This window comes from Myripristis murdjan, chromosome 12 (genome assembly GCF_902150065.1).
Source record: "Myripristis murdjan chromosome 12, fMyrMur1.1, whole genome shotgun sequence".
NCBI classification, from domain to species: Eukaryota; Metazoa; Chordata; class Actinopteri; order Holocentriformes; family Holocentridae; genus Myripristis; species Myripristis murdjan.
This window is the reverse complement of record NC_043991.1, coordinates 4,492,745-4,515,137: the sequence shown is the minus strand read 5'-3', so window position 1 is coordinate 4,515,137 and position 22,393 is coordinate 4,492,745. Positions and strand designations below refer to the sequence as shown.

The window sequence follows — 22,393 nt, the reverse complement described above, 5'->3', positions numbered from 1 at the left end:
GCCAACCACTGTCCATGCCTTGTCTCTAGAATGCATGATGCTATGTGTGTGAATGTTGACTGGGCGTGTATCTAATGCAACAGACCTAACTAACAAGATAGAGAAAGTACATCTGGCTTTTGCTTTGTCTGTCCTCTGCTTAGCAGTCAAGCTGCCCTGAACTATGTAATACATTGGATAATGCAAGAAACATTGAACTATACGGCCAATTGTAACAAAGTGATGCTGACAGGCTCGGGTCAGCTTCCAAGCATAATTGTGTGTGTCTGTGTGTTTTTTTTCCAGTAGTGTGTAAAGAAGAGGTTCTCCCTGAGCAGCTTCAGCGGACCCCCACTCTGGAGTTTGAGTCCCCACATATTAAGGAGGAACAGGAGGAACTCTGGATCAATCAGCAGGGAGAGCAGCTTCAGGATGTCACCAACCTGCCGTTCAGTGCTGTCCCTGTGAAGAGTGAGGACGATGAAGAGGAAGCTGAGTGGAACAGAGACGCCCGCCACTTCACTGGACAGATGGAAGCAGAAGATGGTGAAGAGGAACGAGCCAGGAACCCAGAACCCTCCTCTGAGGCTGAGACTGATGACAGTGATGACTGGGATGAGACCAGAGAAGCTCAGTCAGGTTCAAACCCACTGAGTGAAGTCCCTCTCAGTCATGACAGTCCTGATGTGGGAGAAAAACCAGCTTCCTGCTCCAAGACCAAGACCACAGGAAAGAGTAAAATCCCCTGCTCCCCTGCTCAGAAAGGAGACCTCAACAGACACATGAGAATCCACACTGGAGAGAAACCAATTCCCTGCTCAGTCTGTGGTAAAGGGTTTGCACGTAAAGGGCACCTCAAGCTACACATGAGAAACCACACTGGAGAGAAACCATTCCCCTGCTCACTCTGTGGTAAAGGGTTTAACAAGAAAGGAGACCTCAGCAGACACATGAGAATCCACACTGGAGAGAAACCATTCCCCTGCTCAGTCTGTGGTAAAGGGTTTGCACAGAAAGGAACCCTCGAGGTACACATGAGAATCCACACTGGAGAGAAACCATTCCCCTGCTCAGTCTGTGGTAAAGGGTTTGCACATAAAGGAAGCCTCGAGCTACACATGAGAATTCACACTGGAGAGAAACCATTCCCTTGCTCAATCTGTGGTAAAGGTTTTACACATAAAGGACACCTCAAGCTACACATGACAAACCACACTGGAGAGAAACCGTTCCCTTGCTCACTCTGTGGTACAACGTTTGCACAAAAAGGACACCTCAAGCAACACATGAGAATCCACACTGGAGAGAAACCATTCGTTTGCTCACTCTGTGGTAAAGGGTTTACTGATAAAAGACACTTCAAGCTACACATGAGAATCCACACTGGAGAGAAACCATTCGTCTGCTCCCTCTGTGGTAAAGGGTTTGCACATAAAGGAAACTTAAACAAACACATGAGAATCCACACTGGAGAGAAGCCGTTCCCCTGCTCACTCTGTGGTAAAGGGTTTGCACATAAAGGACACCTCAAGCTACACATGAGAATCCACACTGGAGAGAAACCATTCCCCTGCTCACTCTGTGGAAAAGGGTTTACCAAGAAAGGAGACCTCAACAGACACATGAGAATCCACACTGGAGAGAAACCGTTCCCCTGCTCACTCTGTGGTAAAGGGTTTACTGATAAAGGACACCTCAAGCGACACATGAGAATCCACACTGGAGAGAAACCATTCGTCTGCTCCCTCTGTGGTAAAGGGTTTGCACATAAAGGAAACTTAAACAAACACATGAGAACCCACACTGGAGAGAACCTGTAGAAACGCAGTCCTGTGTGTGTGTGTGTGTGTGTGTGTGTGTGTGTGTGTGTGTGTGTGTGTGTGTGTGTGTGTGTGTGTGTGTGTGTGTGCGTGTGTGTGTGTGTGGGAGAAGCTTCATCAAGCATCATTCAGATGTAAGCAAGCACGAGTGTGTCAGTGAGAGCAGCAGCAGGAGATGCTTCAGAGTCAATGCTGATGTTGGAGATGCAGCACATTCCAACACATTTTGTTACATATCTTGTGTTCATACAGAGAGAATTCGAGTTCCAGCAAAGTGTTTACTGTAATGAATGCCTGTTTACTAAATAAACTGTTCGACGTGCAAATGCAGACAGTGTGTGTGTGGCTGCTTTCCCTGTGTTTCTGTGGTCTCCTATGCAGCAGCTACCAAAGTTGGCTCCAGGGCTCGGCCTCGGCCCCTCAGATTGCGAGCCAGGAAATTCCCACGTTACAGCAGCATCTTCAGTAAAAAACATAAAATAAAATTAAAATTAAGAAGTATATACAGTAGAGACTAAATATACTAAATATATACACTAAAGACAATAAGGGCTAAGTATATATAATAAGCTAACTTAAGAATATGCGATGTTGGAATGTGAGATATACCGATGTTAATAATTAATATGACAGATGAAATATACAGATAGTAGATAGCATGGCACAGGGTAAGCTTGAAACCATGAAACCAAGTAGCAGAACCCGACGCCCGGTACTGGGATTTGGGAACTGTCCAACTTGATTCGGCCCCATGGAATCATCACTTCCAATAAATAAACAGTTAAGGTGCTGGGTGATGGATAATAAATAAACAGTTGAGGTGCTGAATAATGGATAATAAAATAAAATAAACAATTGACTGCAGAGAGTTGTGAGTCTCTGTCAGAGAGATGTGAGTTATTGTACAGTATGATGGCTTGTGGCAGGAATGATTTCATGTATCTGTCCCTTCGACAGCGGAGCTGTAACAGTCTGTTGAAGAAGGAGCTCCGCTGTCTGTCCAGTGTGTGGTGGAGAGGGTGGTCGGGGTTATCCATGATGGATAACAGTTTGTTCAGTGTCCTCCTCTACACCACAGCCTCCACAGTGTCCAGTTTGCAGCGATCACGGAGCCAGCCCTCCTGATCAGTTTATTGAGTCTGTTGGTGTCACTGGCTCCTATGCTGCTCCACCAACAAACTACAGTGAACAAGAGTACGCTGGCTACAACAGACTGGTAGAACATCTCCAACATCTTGCTGCACACATTGAAGGATCTCAGCTTCCTCAGGAAGTAGAATCTACTCATCCCCGTCTTGTAGACAGCTTCGGTGTTGGATTTCCAGTCCAGTCTGTTGTTGATTTTCACACCCAGGTACTTGTAGTCCTCCACCTCCTCCACATCCTCTCCTAGAATGCACAGTGACTGTGAAGCTGTCCTCTTCTTCCTGAAGTCGATCACCATCTCTCTGGTCTTGTTAACATTCAGCCTCAGGTGATTGCGTCCAGCCCACTCCACAAAGTTATCCACCACTGCTCTGTACTCTTCTTCCCTTCCCTCACTTGTACACCCAACACCAGCAGAGTCATCAGAAAATTTCTGCAGGTGGCATGACTCGGAGTTGTACTGAAAGTCTGTGGTGTATAAGGTGAAAAGGAAAGGGGACAGCACAGTCGCCTGTGGAGCTCCTGTATCACTGACCACCGCGTCAGACAGAACACTGCCCAGACGGACAAACTGTGGCCTGCCTGTCAGGTAATCAGTAATCCAGGAGACAATGGAGGTGTTGACACCCATCACCCACAGCTTCTCACCCAGCAGCAGTGGCTGGATGGTGTTAAAAGCACTGGAGAAATCAAAGAATGGGATTCTCACAGTGCTGCCACCACCATCCAGATGCATATGAGCTCGTTGCAGCAGGTAGATGACGGCGTCGTCAACTCCCAAATGGGGCTGGTAAGCAAACTATAGAGGGTCTAACAGCGCCTTCACCTGCAGCCTCAGGTGGGCCTAGACCAGCCTCTCCAGCACATTCATCAGATGAGATGTGAGGGCAACTAGTCGGTAGTCATTGAGGTCCGATGGAGTCGACTTCTTCGGGACAGGAACCAGGCAGGACGTCTTCCACAGCACCGGGACTCTCTCCTGACTCAGGCTCAGTTGTAGAGGTGTTGGATGACAGACGACAGCTGGCTGGCACAGGTCCTCAGGATCCTGGGCTGATACCATAAGGTCCTGCGGCCTCACTCTGGTGGAGTCTCTCCAGCTGTCTCCTAACCTGGCCCGTAGTCACAGTCATGCGGGGGAGGGTGCTGGTGTCTTCAGTGGAAAAGAAGGTAGAGGGGGAGGGGAGGAGAGGTGCTGCACAGGAGTGCTAACCACAGGGGGGAGAGGGAGGAGGGTTGGAATGCAGTGGGTGTGTGGGGGTCTGGATGTGTGAGGGAGACAGAAGGCTGTGAGCTGAACCTGTTAAAGAAACCGTTCAGCTCATTGGCTCTCTCCTAGCTGCCTTATAGTTGCCTTTGTCTCCCTTTACATCCTGTGATCTGCTTCATCCCAGTCCACACATCACTCACATTGTTCTGCTGGAGTTTGGCCTCCAGCTTCCTCCTGTAGCTGTCTTTGCACCCCCTCAGTTTCTCCCTGAGTTTGTGCTGCACTCTCCTCAGTTCCTCCTTCTCCAGACTTGAAAGCCATCTTCTTCTTGTTAAGGAGTGCTTTCAGGTCGCTGGTGATCCATTGCTTGTTGTTGGGGAAGCAGCGTACAGTCCAGGTTGGCATGGTGGTGTGTTCACAGAACCTGATGTATTCTGTGATGCAGTCCGTCATGTTGTTGATGTCCTCCCCGTGTGGCTCACAGAGTACATCCCAGTCCGTTGTCTCGTAGCAACTAATAGAGAAACTAATAGAGCTTGTCAAGTTTAATGGAACGTTGTTACGCCGTCATTTTATTCCTTATACATCTGGGATTGTGTGGTCAGTGAGAGGCGGCACGCCAAAAATTGGTAATTTTTGAGTGTGTGTGTGTGAGTATTTGTTAAGGGGTGTTCAACCTGTTTCCACCAACGTTGCACTAAAATATTTCATGTACATGTAACCCAGCGAGACGATGGCTCCTCGCTCCCCGGCCCCGGCGGAATCCCGGGAACCCTCCTGCACGCCCAGGTGGAGAAGAGTGACTCTGCGTTGTGTTAAGGGCGGGTGTGTCTTGTGGGAGAGAAACGGAGCCAGGTTCTTTTAATGCGGTCGAGACTTTTATTTTGCCTTCACCGGAACCAGCAGTCATCTCAGACACCTTGCAGAGCAATGCGAAGCATTTTTTTAGTATTACAAAAAGTGCAAAATAAAAGATTGATTCAATATGTCTTTTCTAGACAGTAGATCAACTGAAACACACGCGACCAACAAAAAACACCTGGGCGAGCTGTAACTAAGGTAACACTGGGACAGCTAGCCAAAATTATGGCAAGAACACGGTTTGTAAATTTCGACACGGATTAATCAGTTTGCCGCTAAAACTCACATGAACCTGCACTTAAACATCTTAACATTCAACTACCGACACAAATTGGGTGGATGGGTGGTGTTAGTTCTTAGATTTCAATGCTTTCTGCTAACTGCAGTTTTAACACAGCTTACCTTGCAGAGCAATGCGAAGCATTTTGAAAATACGGTGCCCTGCACGGGACAAAACTAGTGCGTACGGCAAGCGGCACAATAACAAAAACAAGGCAAGAGCAGCACCTAGCGGTCACTTTATGTCACTACCTTACATCCATATCAGGACTAATTAACGTGTGATCACCAGCAGGGGGCAGTGTGGTGTCTACTGGGCCCCAGGGGCTTTACGTCAGTTTGGTCCGCTTTGCAACTTTCCTCTTTCTGCTGAGCGACAGACGTGGAGTTTCTCTGTCTCATTCATTTCTCCTGTTTACAGGTTGGTGGAATAGTAAATTAAGAAAAGTAATTGAAGTGCAGTATATTAACATGTTGCTGAATGTTTTAATGTCCAGTATTAAGCTTGTTTTATGAAGATGGGGACATATATGTGTACAGTGTAGAAGCTGTATTTTCGCGCCTGGTGACGTCACCTGTTGCTTGCAGCTCATGCATTTCAGTAAAGGATTTCAGTTGAAGGAGCAAACATGCACTTAGGAACCGTATGTAATTTGTAGTATAAGCTATGTGTTATTTTCAGTTAGAAGAAAACAATCTACAGTGTAAAAACATTGGTTATTGTCATTTTGATTTATTTAATCAAATAAAGCCTATAATAGTATTTGCTGAATGATGAGAAATTGTATCTCATTTTGAAGTTGTGTTTTTTTTTATATGGAGAACACTGAGTGTACATGTACTGACAGTAAAACAATGGGTTTAAAGTGCACATGTTTTATTAAATCCTCCCTCTTTCTGCTGAGCGAGAAGACAAACAGACGTGGAGTTTCTCTGTCTCATTCATTTCTCCTGTTTAAAGGGAGAGCATAAGCTGTTTATGTGGTGCCCTCCTGTACCTGTAACATTATCAGCGGTAGCAATGAAAAACTTTACAACTTCTGAAAATGTTATCGTCTTGATGAGACAGAGACAAAAAATCACTAACCAGTCACGGAGTAGACGTTAGTGCAGACAATGTGGGGACAGCAGCATCCTTTACAAAATGTCTTTGTGGAACCGGCATTGTATTTTGTTAGGTTGATAAAACAGTTGCCGTTGAAATGAGCCCAACAGATGAGCAAATTTGGGCTAAAATCCTGCGGGACCTGGGAAAAAATGATTTAGACTCGCCAATTGACTGGACCATCCTGTGGTCTGGCCCTGGCCTTTAATCCTGTGGGCGTGAACACAAACACTTTTCATGCCTTTTGTTCCCATTCCGAATGGCATCCAACCTGATCACTGCGTCACAATAGCTTCCCTCACCTTTTGTTCTCTGCCTATTTACATATCGTCTGTAGTCACTTTATAAAGGTCTTCCTCTGACATTGCTCTTGGTCAGTTCACTGCCCCAGATACTCTCTGCGTCGGTCAGTTCACCAGTGTGCCGGTGTACTTCAATTAACTCACATCATTGCAGCAAACCCAACATTCTCAAAATCAGAATCATCAGCCGAGGAAGAAAATAAAAAAAAACTCATTTCTGAGTCTATTTTTCTTTGGGTCAAAGCAGCAAAACGTCGGATATCTTGCAGACGGCAGGAAGTGGAGGACCAAGTTTGTGAAGATGTCTGAACTCTGCAAGCTGAGATCGCAGGTGATGCGGCGACAAACTGCAGCCGCCGAGGAGACGCTGGCTCTGCCGGAGGAGACGCTGGCCGAGTACGAGCTGCAAAACTCTCGCCTGAAACTGAAGGTGGAGAGGCAGCAGAGACTCCTGGATGCCATCTTGCTGCCGGAGGTGCGACTGTACAGAGGTTCGTAACTTTTAAACGCCATTTTCACATCACCGACTCACCTGGACCCTGACAGGCGAGGCTAACTGCCATTTAAGATTCAAAAGAAAACCCAGAGACAATCTGCAGCATCTGTGAGATAATGATATCAATATCAATGCATGATAATAACAACTAATGATATCAATATCAATGCATGATAATAACAACTCTAAAGGACCAACTTCACAGGCTAATATCATGTTAGTGGGTCTGTTCAGCGACAACTTTCAGATCATTTTAAAAGTTGTAGTAGAGATTATGCTGACATAAAGTGATGCTGACAGGCTCAGTTCAGCTTCCAAGCATAATTGTGTGTGTCTGTGTTTTTTCCAGTAGTGTGTAAAGAAGAGGTTCCCCCTGAGCAGCTTCAGCGGACCCCCACTCTGGAGTTTGAGTCCCCACACATTAAGGAGGAAAAGGAGGAACTCTGGATCAATCAGCAGGGAGAGCAGCTTCAAGATATCACCAAGCTGCCGTTCACTGCTGTCCCTGTGAAGAGTGAGGACGATGAAGAGGAAGCTGAGTGGAACAGAGACGCCCGCCACTTCACTGGACAGATGGAAGTAGAAGATGGTGAAGAGGAACGAGCCAGGAACCCAGAACCCTCCTCTGAGGCTGACACTGACGACAGAGATGACTGGGATGAGACCAGAGAAGCTCAGTCAGGTTCAAACCCACTGAGTGAAGTCCCTCTCAGTCATGACAGTCCTGATGTGGGAGAGAAACCAGCTTCCTGCTCCAAGACCAAGAACACAGCAAAGAGTACATTCCCCTGCTCACTCTGTGGTAAACAGTTTACCAAGAAAGGAAAACTCAACAGACACATGAGAATCCACACTGGAGAGAAACTGTTCCTCTGCTCACTCTGTGGTAAAGGGTTTACGCAGAAATCAAACCTCGAGCTACATGTGAGAATCCACACTGGAGAGAAACCTTTCCCCTGCTCAGTCTGTGGTAAAAGGTTTGCAAAGAATGGACATCTCGAGCTACACATGAGAATCCACACTGGAGAGAAACCATTCCCCTGCTCACTCTGTGGTACAGCGTTTGCACCGAAAGGAAACCTCAACGCACATGTGAGAATACACACTGGAGAGAAAACATTCCTCTGCTCACTCTGTGGTAAAGGGTTTGCACAGAAAGGAAACTTCAACAAACACATGAGAACCCACACTGCAGAGCACCTGTAGAGACGCAGTCCTGTGTGTGTGTGTGTGTGTGTGGGTGGGTGCATAATTTTTAATATGAACTGGCATAACCTGTGTAACTAGCAGAAATAAAAGAGGACTCAGTGGACAGCCTTGTCTAATTCCCCGCCTGATATCAAATCTGGGGGTTGTTCCGTTTGTTAGGCTCACTGAGCCATTGCATCCTTTATATAAGGTTTTGACCACTTTCAGAAATCTTTCTCCAAAACCCAAAAATTTAATAATCCAGGGGCCTCATTTATCAACCGTGCGTACGCACAGATGTGTGCGTAATGGGTGCGTTAGAACATTCCCACGCACAGTATGGGATTTATCAACTTGTACTTTTGCGTAGGAACATGTGTAAATTTAAGTAAAACTCTTACCATGCATACACACAAAACCTAGTGGTAGAACAGTGAAACCACAAATAGAACGCACGAAGAGAGTCACAGTGTTCAGCAACTTCACACGTTCCCTGTTTCTTCTAATTAATAAAAAATCCCAATTAGTAATTTAGCGGACAATTTCAATAATTGATGTAACAAGTTATAAAAGACAGCTGTGACAGGACAACCTGAAAAGAAAACTTGAAGTGCAAGTGCCATGGCTTATCTTGCACTATTGGAGGATTTGGAGAACCGTTTTCAAAGAGCTGACAGTGAGAGCACAGGGTGGCATCTGAGCAGGTACCGCTTCCCCAAAAACATACTGATGGATTTATGCCGTGATTTACAACCAGTTTTTAAGTGAGAGACAAAACGCACCAAAGCCATCCCAGTGCGCATCCAGCTCCTGTGGGATTTTTGGCCACCGGAACATTTCAGTTAGAGTTTGGAGACATATGTGGCATTTCGCAGCCAACACTAAGCAGAATCATGCCGGCAGTGTTGGATGCAATAATTTCTCTGGCCCCAACTTATATTCAGTTCCCATACAGACATCACCAACAAGCGGAAATTCAACGAAGATTTCACGCCGTCACCGGATTCCCAAACATAATTGGAGCCATAGATTGCACCCACATCGCAATAAAAACACCACCACACAATCCAATTTCATTCAATCAATGCACAAATAATCTGCGATGCAAATATATCTCTGTTAAACGTTGTTGCCCGGTGGCCTGGAGGAACGCACGACTCATCTATTCTGCAGAAAAGCTCTGTGGGTGTGCACATCCAAGCAGGAGCTGTTGAGGATGGCTGGCTTATTAGTGAGTGTTACAACGTTTTGAAATTATTTTCTGGGCTTCGTATGGTTTATTATAACAGCTCTATAGGTAATCGGGGATAACCTCTGAAGCCGTGGTTAATGACCCCCAGAGCCAACCCGAGGACCCGCAGGAGCAGCACTACAACCGGGCTCATGCGCGTTGAAGAACCATCATTGAGCGCGCCTGCTAAATGGCCGAGGAAAAAATCCATTCATGCGCTCTTAAAGGGATTGCGGCTACCATATATGGTCAATTGGAGGCGTTTCTGAATGCAAATGAGCCTAACCATGCACGAGCATGGCAGTTTAGAACAGGTGGGATTTATCATCACAGATTGCTTACTGGCGCGCGTACGACCGGTGTCCGCACGTTTGACCAGTCACTTGTCCGCACGTTTGACCAGTCACTTGTTCATTAAAAAATGAACAAGTGACTAGTTATTTTGTTATTTGTTTTTTAATCTAACACCAAAATCCAAAATATACCTGGTTTTTCAAAGTTCAATTTTAGGCTCGGATCAAAAATACGAAATGGAAAAACGGGAATCAGGACTCAATTTGATTTTATTATTTAATTGGTCCGGTTTACGTGACCCAGAAGTTTGGTAATGAGCGGTAGCTCACAGCAGATCACAGCAGCCAGGTGCATTCAGTCCCGCCACCCTGATCACCGCCACCATGGATAATTATTACGTGTTGTTTCGAGGACCACAGCGTGTGACTCTAAAACAAGAGGACATGACAACTGAAAAAAATCAGCTGAGCTTCTTAACAATGATGGATAGTAGCTCTGGAGACCTTCTTAACACATCTGGGAAAACCGGCCCTTTTCTGTGAAATTACACAGTGGCGGTTCTGCCTATGTTGCCGCCCTAGGCGAAATTACTGGCTTGCGCCCTTCCATGTTACTACTCCTACCGCGGCGCCAGTCGGCCACGGCATTAGGCGGGCCGGCCGCGGCACCGGACGGCATCAGGCGGACAGGTGAGCGTCCGGTGCCGCTCAGCTCAGTTGATCTTTTCCCTCAACTAAAGTTTTGTGGGGTGGGGACTTTAACACAGTTATGGATGAAAGCATGGATAGATGGCCTTCAAGAGAGAAACAAATAAATGAATTAGAAAATGTTTGCAACAGGATAAGTTTCATTGATATGTGGAGACATAGAAAATCAGATAAAAAAAAAACATATACAGATAGATAGATAGATAGATAGATACTTTATTCATCCCGCAGGAAATTCACATAAGCAATAGCTTATATAAGCATACATGGAGCAATAGAGATGGGTTTCTTCAATCAAGGATAGATTTCTGGTTAATTTAATCTGATACTGAAAAGTGGATTCAGTCACAATAGAACCTACAGTTCTTACAGATCACAAAAGTGTAACAATCAGAATTAATATGGGGACAAGGAGACACAACTCTAATGGTGAATATTGGAAACTAAACAAAATTCTCATACATGACAAAGAAAAAAAAAAAAAAAAAAAGCCCAAGAAGTCATATTATATTATTATGAACTTTATTCTAGACTCAGGTCCATATAAAAATATCATAGATAAATATTGGAAACAAGCAAAGGTTCTAAACAATTTTGAGCAATGCTGGGAACTAATGAAGTTTGAAATCAGGAATTTGGCTATATTAGTAAGTAAAAGAATCTCTAAAAGGAATTTAAAAAACGAATCTCAAATTCTTGGAAAAATTATGAGTCTATCAGGCAAATGAAACCTGTCTGAAGAAGAAGGGAAAGAACTGACAACTGCACAAGCAGAACTTGACAAAGCATATGAAGATAAGGCCAGAGGCACTTTTATCAGATCCAGAAGAAAATGGCAAGAACAAGGTAAGAAATGCACCAAATACTTTTTTAATCAGAAAAAAAGAAACTTTGAGCTATCTTCATTGAGTAAACTCAAAATGAATGGCCTAATATGTGATGATGAAAAGAAAATCTCACAATTTGTGGCCAGTTTCTATAAGGAACTGTATGGGGCAGATCAACTGGATGAAAATGGTATGGCGGTGTTTCTGAAAGGAATAGAACCAGAGACTAAAAAAACTGATGATAATTTTAAATCAATATGTGATCAAAAAATCAATATAATAGATGTACAAGACTGTATTAATGCATTAAAAGACAACAAATCTCCAGGTAATGATGGACTAATAGGGGAGTTTTACAAAGATTTCAATCAAACACTAGCACCATTTTTAGGAGCCATGTTTGAGGAAGCTATAGGAAAAGAGGAGTTTCCTCCAACCCTGAAACAAGGTCTTATTAAATTAATTCCAAAGCCACAAAAAGTTAAACTTAACATTGAGAACTGGAGACCAGTCAGTCTACTGAATAATGATGCGAAAATCTTTGCTTTGATCTTTGCCAAAAGATTAAAGCTTGGATTAAATGAAATTATTGATGAAGAACAATCTGGTTTTATGCCTGGAAGAAACATAACCAATAATATACGACTAATACTGGATATCAAATCAAATCAAATCAAATTTTATTTATATAGCACCTTTCATACATAAAACAAATGCAACACAAAGTGCTTTACATTAAAATACATACAACCCTAATCCCCCACCCCCTCATACTCACCCACACACGCACACACACACAAGTACAACATATTTCACACATGCATACACTCCAGGCATACACCCCACCACGCCCCAGCCCACCCCAACCCAACCCAAAGATAGAATAAAATATGGCTGAGCACTGAGGGACCAGATGAGGAAACACCATTCATTCTTTGGGAGCCATCCACACCGGGAGGCGTCCCAGCCCACGACTACAGGGGGCACCACCACAGAGACCACCCCGACCCAGACAGATAGGAGCCCACACCACGGCCATAAGGCCCTGGAGCAGGGCCCCCAACCATCCAGGCCAGGACAACCCCCAGGACGGCACCCCCCGCAGGCAGGCCAGATACAGCTCCCGGTGTGGAGGGCCCCCATGAGGAAAACACTGGAGCTAAAAACTAAAAGATAACAGAGTAAAATACAATCAATACTAAACGGAATAGAGAAGAAATAAGTAAATAAATTATATATATATATATATATATATATATATATATACATAAACATATAAAAAATGAAGTGTAATAAATGATAATAAATTAAAAACAATAAAACAATGCAGGCAACATAAATATGTATTAAAAAGTAAAAAAAAGAAATTATTAATCAGCAACTAAAAGCAGTAAAAACAATAGAAGCAGCAGAAAAGAGTGGAAATAGAATCAGATAAAAGCCAGATTAAAAAGGTGGGTCTTGAGCCTGTCTGAGCAGCCCTGAGGTTCTCCGGCAGGCTGTTCCACAGACGTGGGCCATAATAATAAAATGAAGATTCACCATGGGTTTTTGTTCTAACGTTGGGAACAGTTAAAAGACCGGTACCGGAGGACCTCAGGGTGCGCGAGGGCTGGTAGGGTAAAAGCAGGTCAGATAGATAAGAAGGCCCAAGGCCGTTAAGACACTTAAAAACTAATAAAAGAACCTTAAAATCAATCCTGAAACGCACAGGGAGCCAATGCAGTGATTTTAAAACTGGTGTAATATGAGCTCGCTTTCTGGTCCTCGTCAGAACACGTGCAGCTGAGTTCTGGAGTAACTGAAGGTGTGAAATACTCTTTTTGGGGAGACCAGAAAGCAGGGCATTACAATAATCTAAACGACTAGAGATAAAAGCATGCATTAGCACCTCTGTGCTGGCCAGAGAGAGAAACGGGCGCACTCTGGCTATGTTCTTAAGATGATAAAATCCTATCTTTGTTATACTTCTAATATGTGGAATAAAATCAAGCTCAGAGTCGAAAAGGATGCCCAGATTTTTGACACATTTTGCGGGTTTAAAATCCTTTAATTTTGGTAAAAGTTTCTCTCTCTTGCCTTCAGGGCCAATAACTAAAACTCTGTTTTGTCCTGGTTGAGCTGTAGGAAGTTCTCTGCCATCCATGACTTTATATCTAAAATACAATTTAAAAGGGTATCAATAGGCCCTGTGTCATCAGGGGACACAGCAATGTAGAGCTGTGTATCGTCAGCGTAGCTGTGAAAATTGATGCCGTGTCTCCTGATGATGTCCCCAAGGGGAAGCATATAGAGATTAAAAAGTATTGGACCTAAAATTGAACCTTGGGGCACCCCACACTTCATTTCATGGGTTCTAGAGGAACATGTATCCAAACTTACGAAAAACCGGCGATCTGTGAGATAGGAATAAAACCAGTTAAAAACAGTACCAGAGAGGCCCACCAGGTTTCTGAGTCTGTTTAATAAAATGTGGTGATCTACTGTATCAAAAGCAGCGCTTAGATCCAGTAGCACCAGGACTGAGAGCTTCTGTGAGTCCATGTTACACCTGAGATCATTAACAATCTTCAGGAGGGCTGTCTCGGTACTGTGGTTCATCCTAAAACCAGATTGATATTGATCTAAAATATTATTTCTGTTTAAAAAATCATTTAATTGGATAAAAACCAGTTTTTCTAAAATTTTACTTAAAAAGGGTAAGTTGGATACAGGTCGGTAGTTATTAAGAATGTTAGGGTCCAAATTGCTCTTCTTCAGAAGGGGCTTCACCACTGCCGTTTTAAAGGCAGCGGGGAAGACACCTGTCTGGAGGGAGCAATTTACAATATTTAAAAGTTCAAACTCAAAGAATCCATAAAACGTCTTTAAGAGTGATGTGGGAATTGGATCTAAAAGGCAGGTTGTTGGGTTAACTCGGGAGAAAACTCGACCAAGCATCTCTGCATCAACCAGGACAAAATGTTCCAGTATTTCCTCTGGTAAAAGCAATGGCTCAGGACTATTAAAAGCAACACTGTTTTGTGATAAAAAAAAGTAGATCTAATGACATCAATCTTACTTCTGAAGTGGTCTGCAAAGTCCTCACATAGAGCATCAGTTGGTACCATGGAGGACTTTTTAAAATCGGTGTTTATTAAAAGATCAATTGTGGAGAAGAGGAATTTATGGTCATTCTTTTTAACTGAGATAAGTTTTGAAAAGTGGGAAGTTCTTGCCTGTTTAACTGCGTTATTATAAATTTTGAGTTTTTCACAGAATATTTCATGGTGTACTGTCAGTTTTGTTTTCCTCCACTTCCTTTCAGCACTCCTGCACTTTCTTTTCAGACTCTTAATTTCAGAATTTATCCAGGGGGATGTAGATTTAGTTTTTATCGTTTTAGTTAAAAGTGGAGCCACTGAGTCGAGGGCTAACCTCAGTTTAGTGTTAAAATTATCGACAATAAAATCACAGGGTGCAGGTAAAATTTCAGCGGGGGTATTATATAAAATCTCAATAAAATTTGCAGCCACTCCAGAAGTAAGATGGCGTTTCCTCACTGTTCTCACCGGGGCCTCCTGTTGAATAAAACTGGTAACTTTAAAAAACACACAATAGTGATCTGACACAGCCAGGTCGACAACAGAGGACACACCAGTGGACAGGCCATAGGTTATGACCAAATCCAGGGTGTGTCCTCTGTTGTGAGTGGGCTGTGTGACATGTTGCGTAAAATCCATACAGTTTAATATATTTAAAAATTCAATAGTAATGGGATCTGAAATGTTATCTATGTGTAAGTTAAAATCACCAGTTATTATCACTCTGTTATATGAGGAGTGTATAATTGATAAAAGTTCAGAGAATTCACTGATAAAAGAGGAGGCATGCTTAGGTGGTCTATAAATTGCCATACATAAAATAGGGGGACTGCTAAAAACAAATGCATGACATTCAAATGTAGTGTAATTATTTTGTGGAATTTCCTTCGTTAAAATAGAGTTAGAGAAAATTGTTGCAGTCCCACCACCTCTTTTACCACTCCTGTTAGAAAATAAAAAATTAAAATTTGGTGGGGAGGCCTCAGTGAGAACAGCTGGTGCATCAGCGCCCAGCCAGGTTTCAGTTAAAAAGAGACAATCAATCTTGTTATCTAAAATCAGATCATTAATAATAAAAGACTTGTTTGCTAGAGAGCGAACATTTAAAAGTGCCATAGTGAGGGTTGCAGGTGGACTGGTTATCTGTGAATTATTGTTCTGAATATTAACATAAATCAAGTTTTGACGGGAAAAGCGGGGAGGTTTAACAGAAAAAGAACAGTGGTTGTGTAGTGGCCTATTATTTGCGATGACTGGGATGAATGTGGGTTGCAAAGTGGCGATGGAAGTGGTGTTATGGCGTCAGTCGGCAAGGCTGGAGAAATGGTTGGAAAGGTGAGAGGCTAGAACAGAGATTCCTTTATTGTTAAGATGGAGATTGTCGTACCTGTACAGATGAGTTTTTTTCCAGAATGAGTCAAAGTTATTAATGAATCCATAGCCACATGCTGCACAGAAATTGGACAGCCACTGGCTGGCGCTATAGAGGCGGCTGAACATTTCTGATCCTCGTCTAAGGGTGGGGATTAAACCAGAAAAAATGCAAATTTTTCCCAGCCTTTCGATGGTCTCAGCCAGCAGCTCGTAATCAGCGTGTAGTTTGGTTGATTGTCTGCACCTGAGATCGTTCACACCGCAGTGTACGATGACTGTGTGGGCAGACGGGTGACGGTCGATGATGGCGGGGATGTGTTTGTGTATGTCCAGGATTTTTGCACCAGAGAATGAATATGTAATGCCATTTGGGATGGGAACAGACCTAACCATGGAGTCACCTATCAGGATGTATTGTGGAGGTGGAGAACGGAAAAGGGTGCTAGCATTAGCTGTGCTAGCAGCCTGAGCAGCGGGGGAGAGATGGGGGCTGGAGGGGGCCAGAGGTGAAGCCGGTCGGTGGTGGTTGTTGGTGGCCCGTGAGCAGGTGGTGCTGGATGGAGGCTGCACCACGGCAGGCTGCGGAGAGGGGAGCCCACTCGCGGAGGATTTGCCCGGCTGGCTGTTCTTCTGTCTCGCGGTGGACCGGGCAGCCGCCCGATCGGCACCAGCATCAGGTGGAGGGGTGACAGCGCCAGCAGAGCCGCCTTTCCTCCGGCCAGCTCCAGGAGGACCCGCAGCGGCAGCGGAAGGCGGGACGGCCAATGCAGCAGCCGCCGCCGCCGCAATAGGAGCCGTGACCGCGGCGCGTGACAGCGGAGCCCCCATCACACTCACAGCGGCTGGACGTGGACTAACGTTAGCCGTCGTCAGAGCCGCCGACCCCGCAGCCACCGGCACGGCCGCAACAGCAGGAACCGTCACGGCAGAAGCACGGTCCGGAGCAGCATCAGCCTCGGCCATGAGGACATCAGCAGGGTGAACTGTGACATCGGGTGGTAGCATGGAGAAGCGGTTTGTGAGGTTGAGTTGCGGAGGGGAGGTGACTCGGGACTTTACCCTCTTACCTCCGCACACCACCTCCGACCAGAAAGCCTTAGCGCTGGGAGTTGAACAGGAGGAGGGCCGGGAGCGGGACAAAGATGGATCCCAGAGGATGGTATCTGCAGCGGGTGAGTTCATGATGGAAATTATTTTGGATTGTGTAGCTGCAGTGTCCATGAAATCAGACAGGAGAGAGTCTTTTTTCCGGAGTTCATCTGACAGCCGTTTAATGTCCTCTCGGAGGTTAGTAATGCTCCTGTTTGCGATTCGGCAGTCCTCACAGGGCATAACAGTGTTAAAACTAGCACACACAAACGACCACAAGTGAGCCGGAGCCTAAATGCTTGCTCACACACACATACACGTCCCACGCAAGCAGGCGAGCAGCCGTGTAGCACCCGAACCTCCAGGGGGAAACCCGTATTACAATTTATGAGAAGCCGATCACAGACTCTGGAGATCCAGCCAGAGCCGGAAACTGTTTCCCCGCAAAATCGACCACACGAGACAAGTCTCCACTTACCTCGGTGAGGTCAACCGGCAGGAGGAACAGCTAGCTAGCTAGCGCGTCAGCACAACTCCCAAAACCGGCGGCACAGAAAGAAGGTGGAAAACTTCCTCTGAGCCGCCAGCAAGGAAAGTATAGCGACTCAGGGCGAGGAGGGATCAGATCCGAAGAGCACCGGTAAGATCTGATCAGATCGGCAGTTTTAATCCAGAACAGTAAACAGTAAACCAGGGCTCCCCACACAGGTAGGCAACAGGTAGCAAACACAGACCACACACGAGCAGCAAGAACGAGCAGCGAGCACGAGCTGTTTGCTAGGCTCACGAGCAAGTGAGCCTAACAAACGGAATTGATCAGAAGGCTTTGTAAAAAGGGGAGATTGGTGCTGAGAATTACGACAATTTTTCTTCTCATGTGTAGCTCGAGGTTTCCTTTCTCTGCAAACGCTGTACCACAGAGTGAGAGGAGGAAAAGTTTCTCTCCAGTGTGGATTCTCATGTGTCTGTTGAGTTTTCCTTTCTTGGTAAACTGTTTACCACAGAGTGAGCAGGGGAATGTACTCTTTGCTGTGTTCTTGGTCTTGGAGCAGGAAGCTGGTTTCTCTCCCACATCAGGACTATCATGACTGAGAGGGACTTCACTCAGTGGGTTTGAACCTGACTGAGCTTCTCTGGTCTCATCCCAGTCATCACTGTGTCAGTCTCAGCCTCAGAGGGGGGTTCTGGGTTCCTGGCTCGTCCCTCTTCACCATCTTCTGCTTCCATCTGTTCAGTGAAGTGGCGGGCGTCTCTGTTCCACTCAGCTTCCTCTTCATCATCTTCACTCTTCACAGTGACAGCACTGAACGGCAGCTTGGTGATATCCTGAAGCTGCTCTCCCTGCTGATTGGTCCAGAGTTCCTCCTGTTCCTCCTTAAGATGTGGGGACTCAAACTCTAGAGTGGGGGTCCGCTGAAGCTGCGCAGGGGGAACCTCTTCTTTACACACTACTGGAAAAAAACACACAGACACACACAATTATGCTTGGAAGCTGACCCGAGCCTCTCAGCATCACTTCATGTTAGCATAATTCCTACTAAAGCTTTTAAAATGATCTGAAAGTTGTGGCTGAACTGACCGACTAACATGATATTAGCCTGTGAAGGTTGTCCTTTAGAGTTGTTATTATCATGCATTGATATTGATATCATTAGTTGTTATTATCATGCATTGATATTGATATCACTATCTCACAGATGCTGCAGATTGTCTCTGTGTTTTCTTTTGAATCTTAACTGGCGGTTAGCCTCGCCTGTCAGGGTCCAGGTGAGTCGGTGATGTGAAAATGGCATTTAAAAGTTACGAACCTCTGTGCAGTCGCACCTCCGGCAGCAAGATGGCGTCCAGGAGTTTCTGCTGCCTCTCCACTTTCAGTTTCAGGCGAGAGTTTTGCAGCTCGTACTCGGCCAGCGTCTCCTCCGGCAGAGCCAGCGTCTCCTCGGCGGCTGCAGTTTGTCGCCGCATCACCTGCGATCTCAGCTTGCAGAGTTCAGACATCTTCACAAACTTGGTCCTCCACTTCCTGCCATCTGCAAGAGATCCAGCATTTTGCTGCTTTGATCCAAAGAAAAATAGACTCAGAAATGAGTTTTTGTTTATTTTCTTCCTCGGCTGATGATTCTGATTTTGAGAATGTTGTTCTTTAAAACCACTGTAGTCCAGTCTAGAAGTCTGCTGCAATGATGTGAGTTAATTGAAGTTCACCGGTACACTGGTGAACTGACCCATGCAGAGAGCATCTGGGGCAGTGAGCTGACCAAGAGCAATGTCAGAGGAAGACCTTTACACAGTGACCAAAGACGGTATGTAAATAGGCAGAGACGCAGTGATCATGTAGGATGCCATTCGGAATGGGAACAAAAGGCATGAAAAGTGTTTGTGTTCATGCCCACAGGATTAAAGGCCAGGGCCAGACCACAGGACGGTCCAGTCAATTAGCAAGTCTGAATCATTTTTTCCCAGGTCCCGCAGGATTTTAGCCCAACGCCGACTGTTTTATCAACCTAACAAAATACAATGCGGGTTCCACAAATAAATTTTGTAAAGGATGCTGCTGTCTCCACATTGTCTGGACTAACGTCTACTCTGTGACCCGTCAGTGATTTTTTTGTCTCTTTCTCATCAAGACGATAACATTTTCGGAAGTTGTAAAGTTTTTCATTAGTACCATTAAAAACGTTATAGCTGATAACTTGCCCGTGAATGGCCTGACCGTATGCCACTCAGAAAACAGTCAACCAATCAGTGGAGGGGTGCTGATTCTCTCTTCTGATTGGCTAAACGAAGTGTGCTGCCACAGCTCCAGGAGAAAGGCAAGAGAGAAGAGCGGACCACAGGTACTCAAAACCACAGGAACATCTTGCAGGGAGATCAGCAGTTCCAATAAAACCCTGGAAAAGATGACAGCATGGGGCCTTTAATATGGAGTTGGTCCCTTTGCAGCAGCACAGCTTCCACTCCTTTGGGTGGCTTTCTACCAGATGTTGGAGTGTGTCTGTGGGAATTTGCATTTGTGAGGTCAGACACTGATGTTGGACCAGAGGGCCCGGCTCGCAATCTGAGGGGCCGAGGCCGAGCCCAGGAGCCAACTTTGGTTGCTACTGCATAGGAGACCACAGAAACACAGGAAAAGCAGCCACACACACACTGTCTGCATTTGCAAGTAAAACAGTTTATTTATTAAACAGGCATTCATTACAGTAAACACTTTGCTGGAACTCTAATTCGCTGACATGAAGTGTATACTCACTTCATGTCAGCATAATCCCTACTAAAGCTTTTAAAATGATCTTAAAGTTGTGGCTGAACAGACCCACTAACATGATATTAGCCTGTGAAGTTGGTCCTTTAGAGTTGTTATTATCATGCATTGATATTGATATCATTATCTCACAGATGCTGCAGATTGTCTCTGTGTTTTCTTTTGAATCTTAACTGGCGGTTAGCCTCACTTGTCAGGGTCCAGGTGAGTCGGTGAAGTGAAAATGGCGTTTAAAAGTTCCGAAAAGTTACAAAGTTGTGGACACGAAAATGAAAATGTCCATTATGGGGGGAGGAAAGGAGCTACGCGGGACCAGCTACTCCATCAGCGACCAGTACCCACCGGAGATCCTGAGGAGACGCAGACTGCTTCACCCCGTCATGACAGAGGCGAGGAAGAACAACAAAAAGGCTCGCCTGGTCATAGACAAACTTTACATTGACGGGAAACTATACTAACCCTGAGATCACTTACTGGCTCTTTGGAGGAGACACAAACACAAGCCGGTAATGCTCATGACAACAGTCGCGGACAACAGACGTCATCAGAGCGACGAGTTGCCATAGGAGCTTATCGACATGACCAGAGGGAGCTGCAGATTCGTCAAGGTGAAGTCCCTTTCTTCTTTTTATTCTTTATTTTTTTTCTTCCCTAACCTTTTTTTTTTTTTATTTCCCTCTAAAATTGACTCCTAAAGAATGCAGCTAGGGTACAGCTGGTAGCTTACCCCTCTTTGATTTCTCTTTTGTTATAATGTCGATTTTTGTTTTTTTTTTCTGTTTTGTCTCATGCACTGTACTGATCTATATTTCATGTTTTTTTTGTGTGGGTGGGCATGGGAAATGTGGGGGTGGGTGTCCTGGGGAAATGCTGAATGACAAGAACAACACGCACGCACACACATACACACACACACACACACACACACACACACACTCACCACCATGATCATCATCACCTCATATATTTTTTTCTTTCTCTTTTCTCTCTTTCCTTGTCTTAGGAAAACAACCAAACACATTTTAATTCATTAGCATCATGTCCACTATGAAAATTATCAGTTGGAACATATGTGGAATGGGGAATCAGGCAAAACAGTTAAAAGTCATTAATGATATTCTCAAAACACAAGTTGATATATGTTTATTGCAAGAAACTCACTTAACTAAACAAGAAACACTGTCCTAAAATCTACATGCTTTCCTCATGTTTTTACCGCAAATTACAACTCAAGGCAGAGAGGAGTCGCAATTATGATTAATAATAAAATTAAATTCAACCATAATACTACAATATCAGACCCAGAAGGACGTTACGTTATTATTAACATATCTATGGATAATAAACCATTTACAATAGCCAGTATTTATGGCCCTAATAACGATGATCCTTCATTCTTTCACAACCTTTTCTCCATTATTAACAATCTACCCAGCTCAGACATAATCATAGGTGGAGATTTCAACATAACACTTGATCCAGCAATAGATAAATCAGACACAACAAGAAAGACCAGAATACCTCAATCTACTGCAGTTTTAAAACAGTATATGGAGGATTGCGGTCTTGGCGACAGCTGGAGGCTAAATCACCCCACTGACAGAGAATACGCTCATTTTTCGAAAGTTCATTGTACATACTCCAGAATTGACTTCTTTCTTATTAGCAACTCTACATTCGGATATCTCTGAAACAAAAATTCATTCAAACACAATCAGCGACCATGCATCGGTCTCAATTACACTGCGCACCAAAACAACCTGTGCTGAAGGCTCAGCTTTGGCTCTACTACACAGTAGAGCAGACTGTTGATACGTTGCTAGGCAACGCCCTGTGTCTAGTGCATGCTTGTGACGTACAGTTTTGTTTTCAGTTAGTTTTGATTCAGTTTACGTTCGGTTGTTGTGAGCAATTCCTCAGCCTGCAGAATTCGCCAAGTTTATCCTTTTCCTTTGTTTGTGTGCTTCCGTGACCACAAGTGAGTAAACCCCTTTGTTTAGCAAGGATTTTTGGTGTAGTTTACTATCACAGAAATGTGTAGTTTGTTGTTGTATATTTAGTTGGAGATCGTTTTGGATTAGCAACGTGCTAGCTACATTCCTGACATTCCTGTTTCTCCGTACATTTATCCTGACGCTAT

The 22,393-nt window shown here is 44.6% G+C and overlaps 1 protein-coding gene across 1 annotated transcript; it reads left to right on the top strand.

Annotated features, from left to right (window-relative positions):
- Nucleotides 1-702: 702 nt before the first annotated feature.
- LOC115369352 (gastrula zinc finger protein XlCGF57.1-like) lies at nt 703-1,799 on the top strand. The gene has a single exon (XM_030065943.1). The coding sequence runs from the start codon at nt 762-764 to the stop codon at nt 1,797-1,799; it is 1,038 nt and encodes a 345-aa protein (XP_029921803.1). The 5' UTR covers nt 703-761.
- Nucleotides 1,800-22,393: the final 20,594 nt, after the last annotated feature.

Excerpts from the sequence above, each read along its gene's own strand:
- LOC115369352 (XM_030065943.1), top strand. The coding sequence starts at position 762 with ATGAGAATCCACACTGGAGAGAAACCAATTCCCTGCTCAGTCTGTGGT.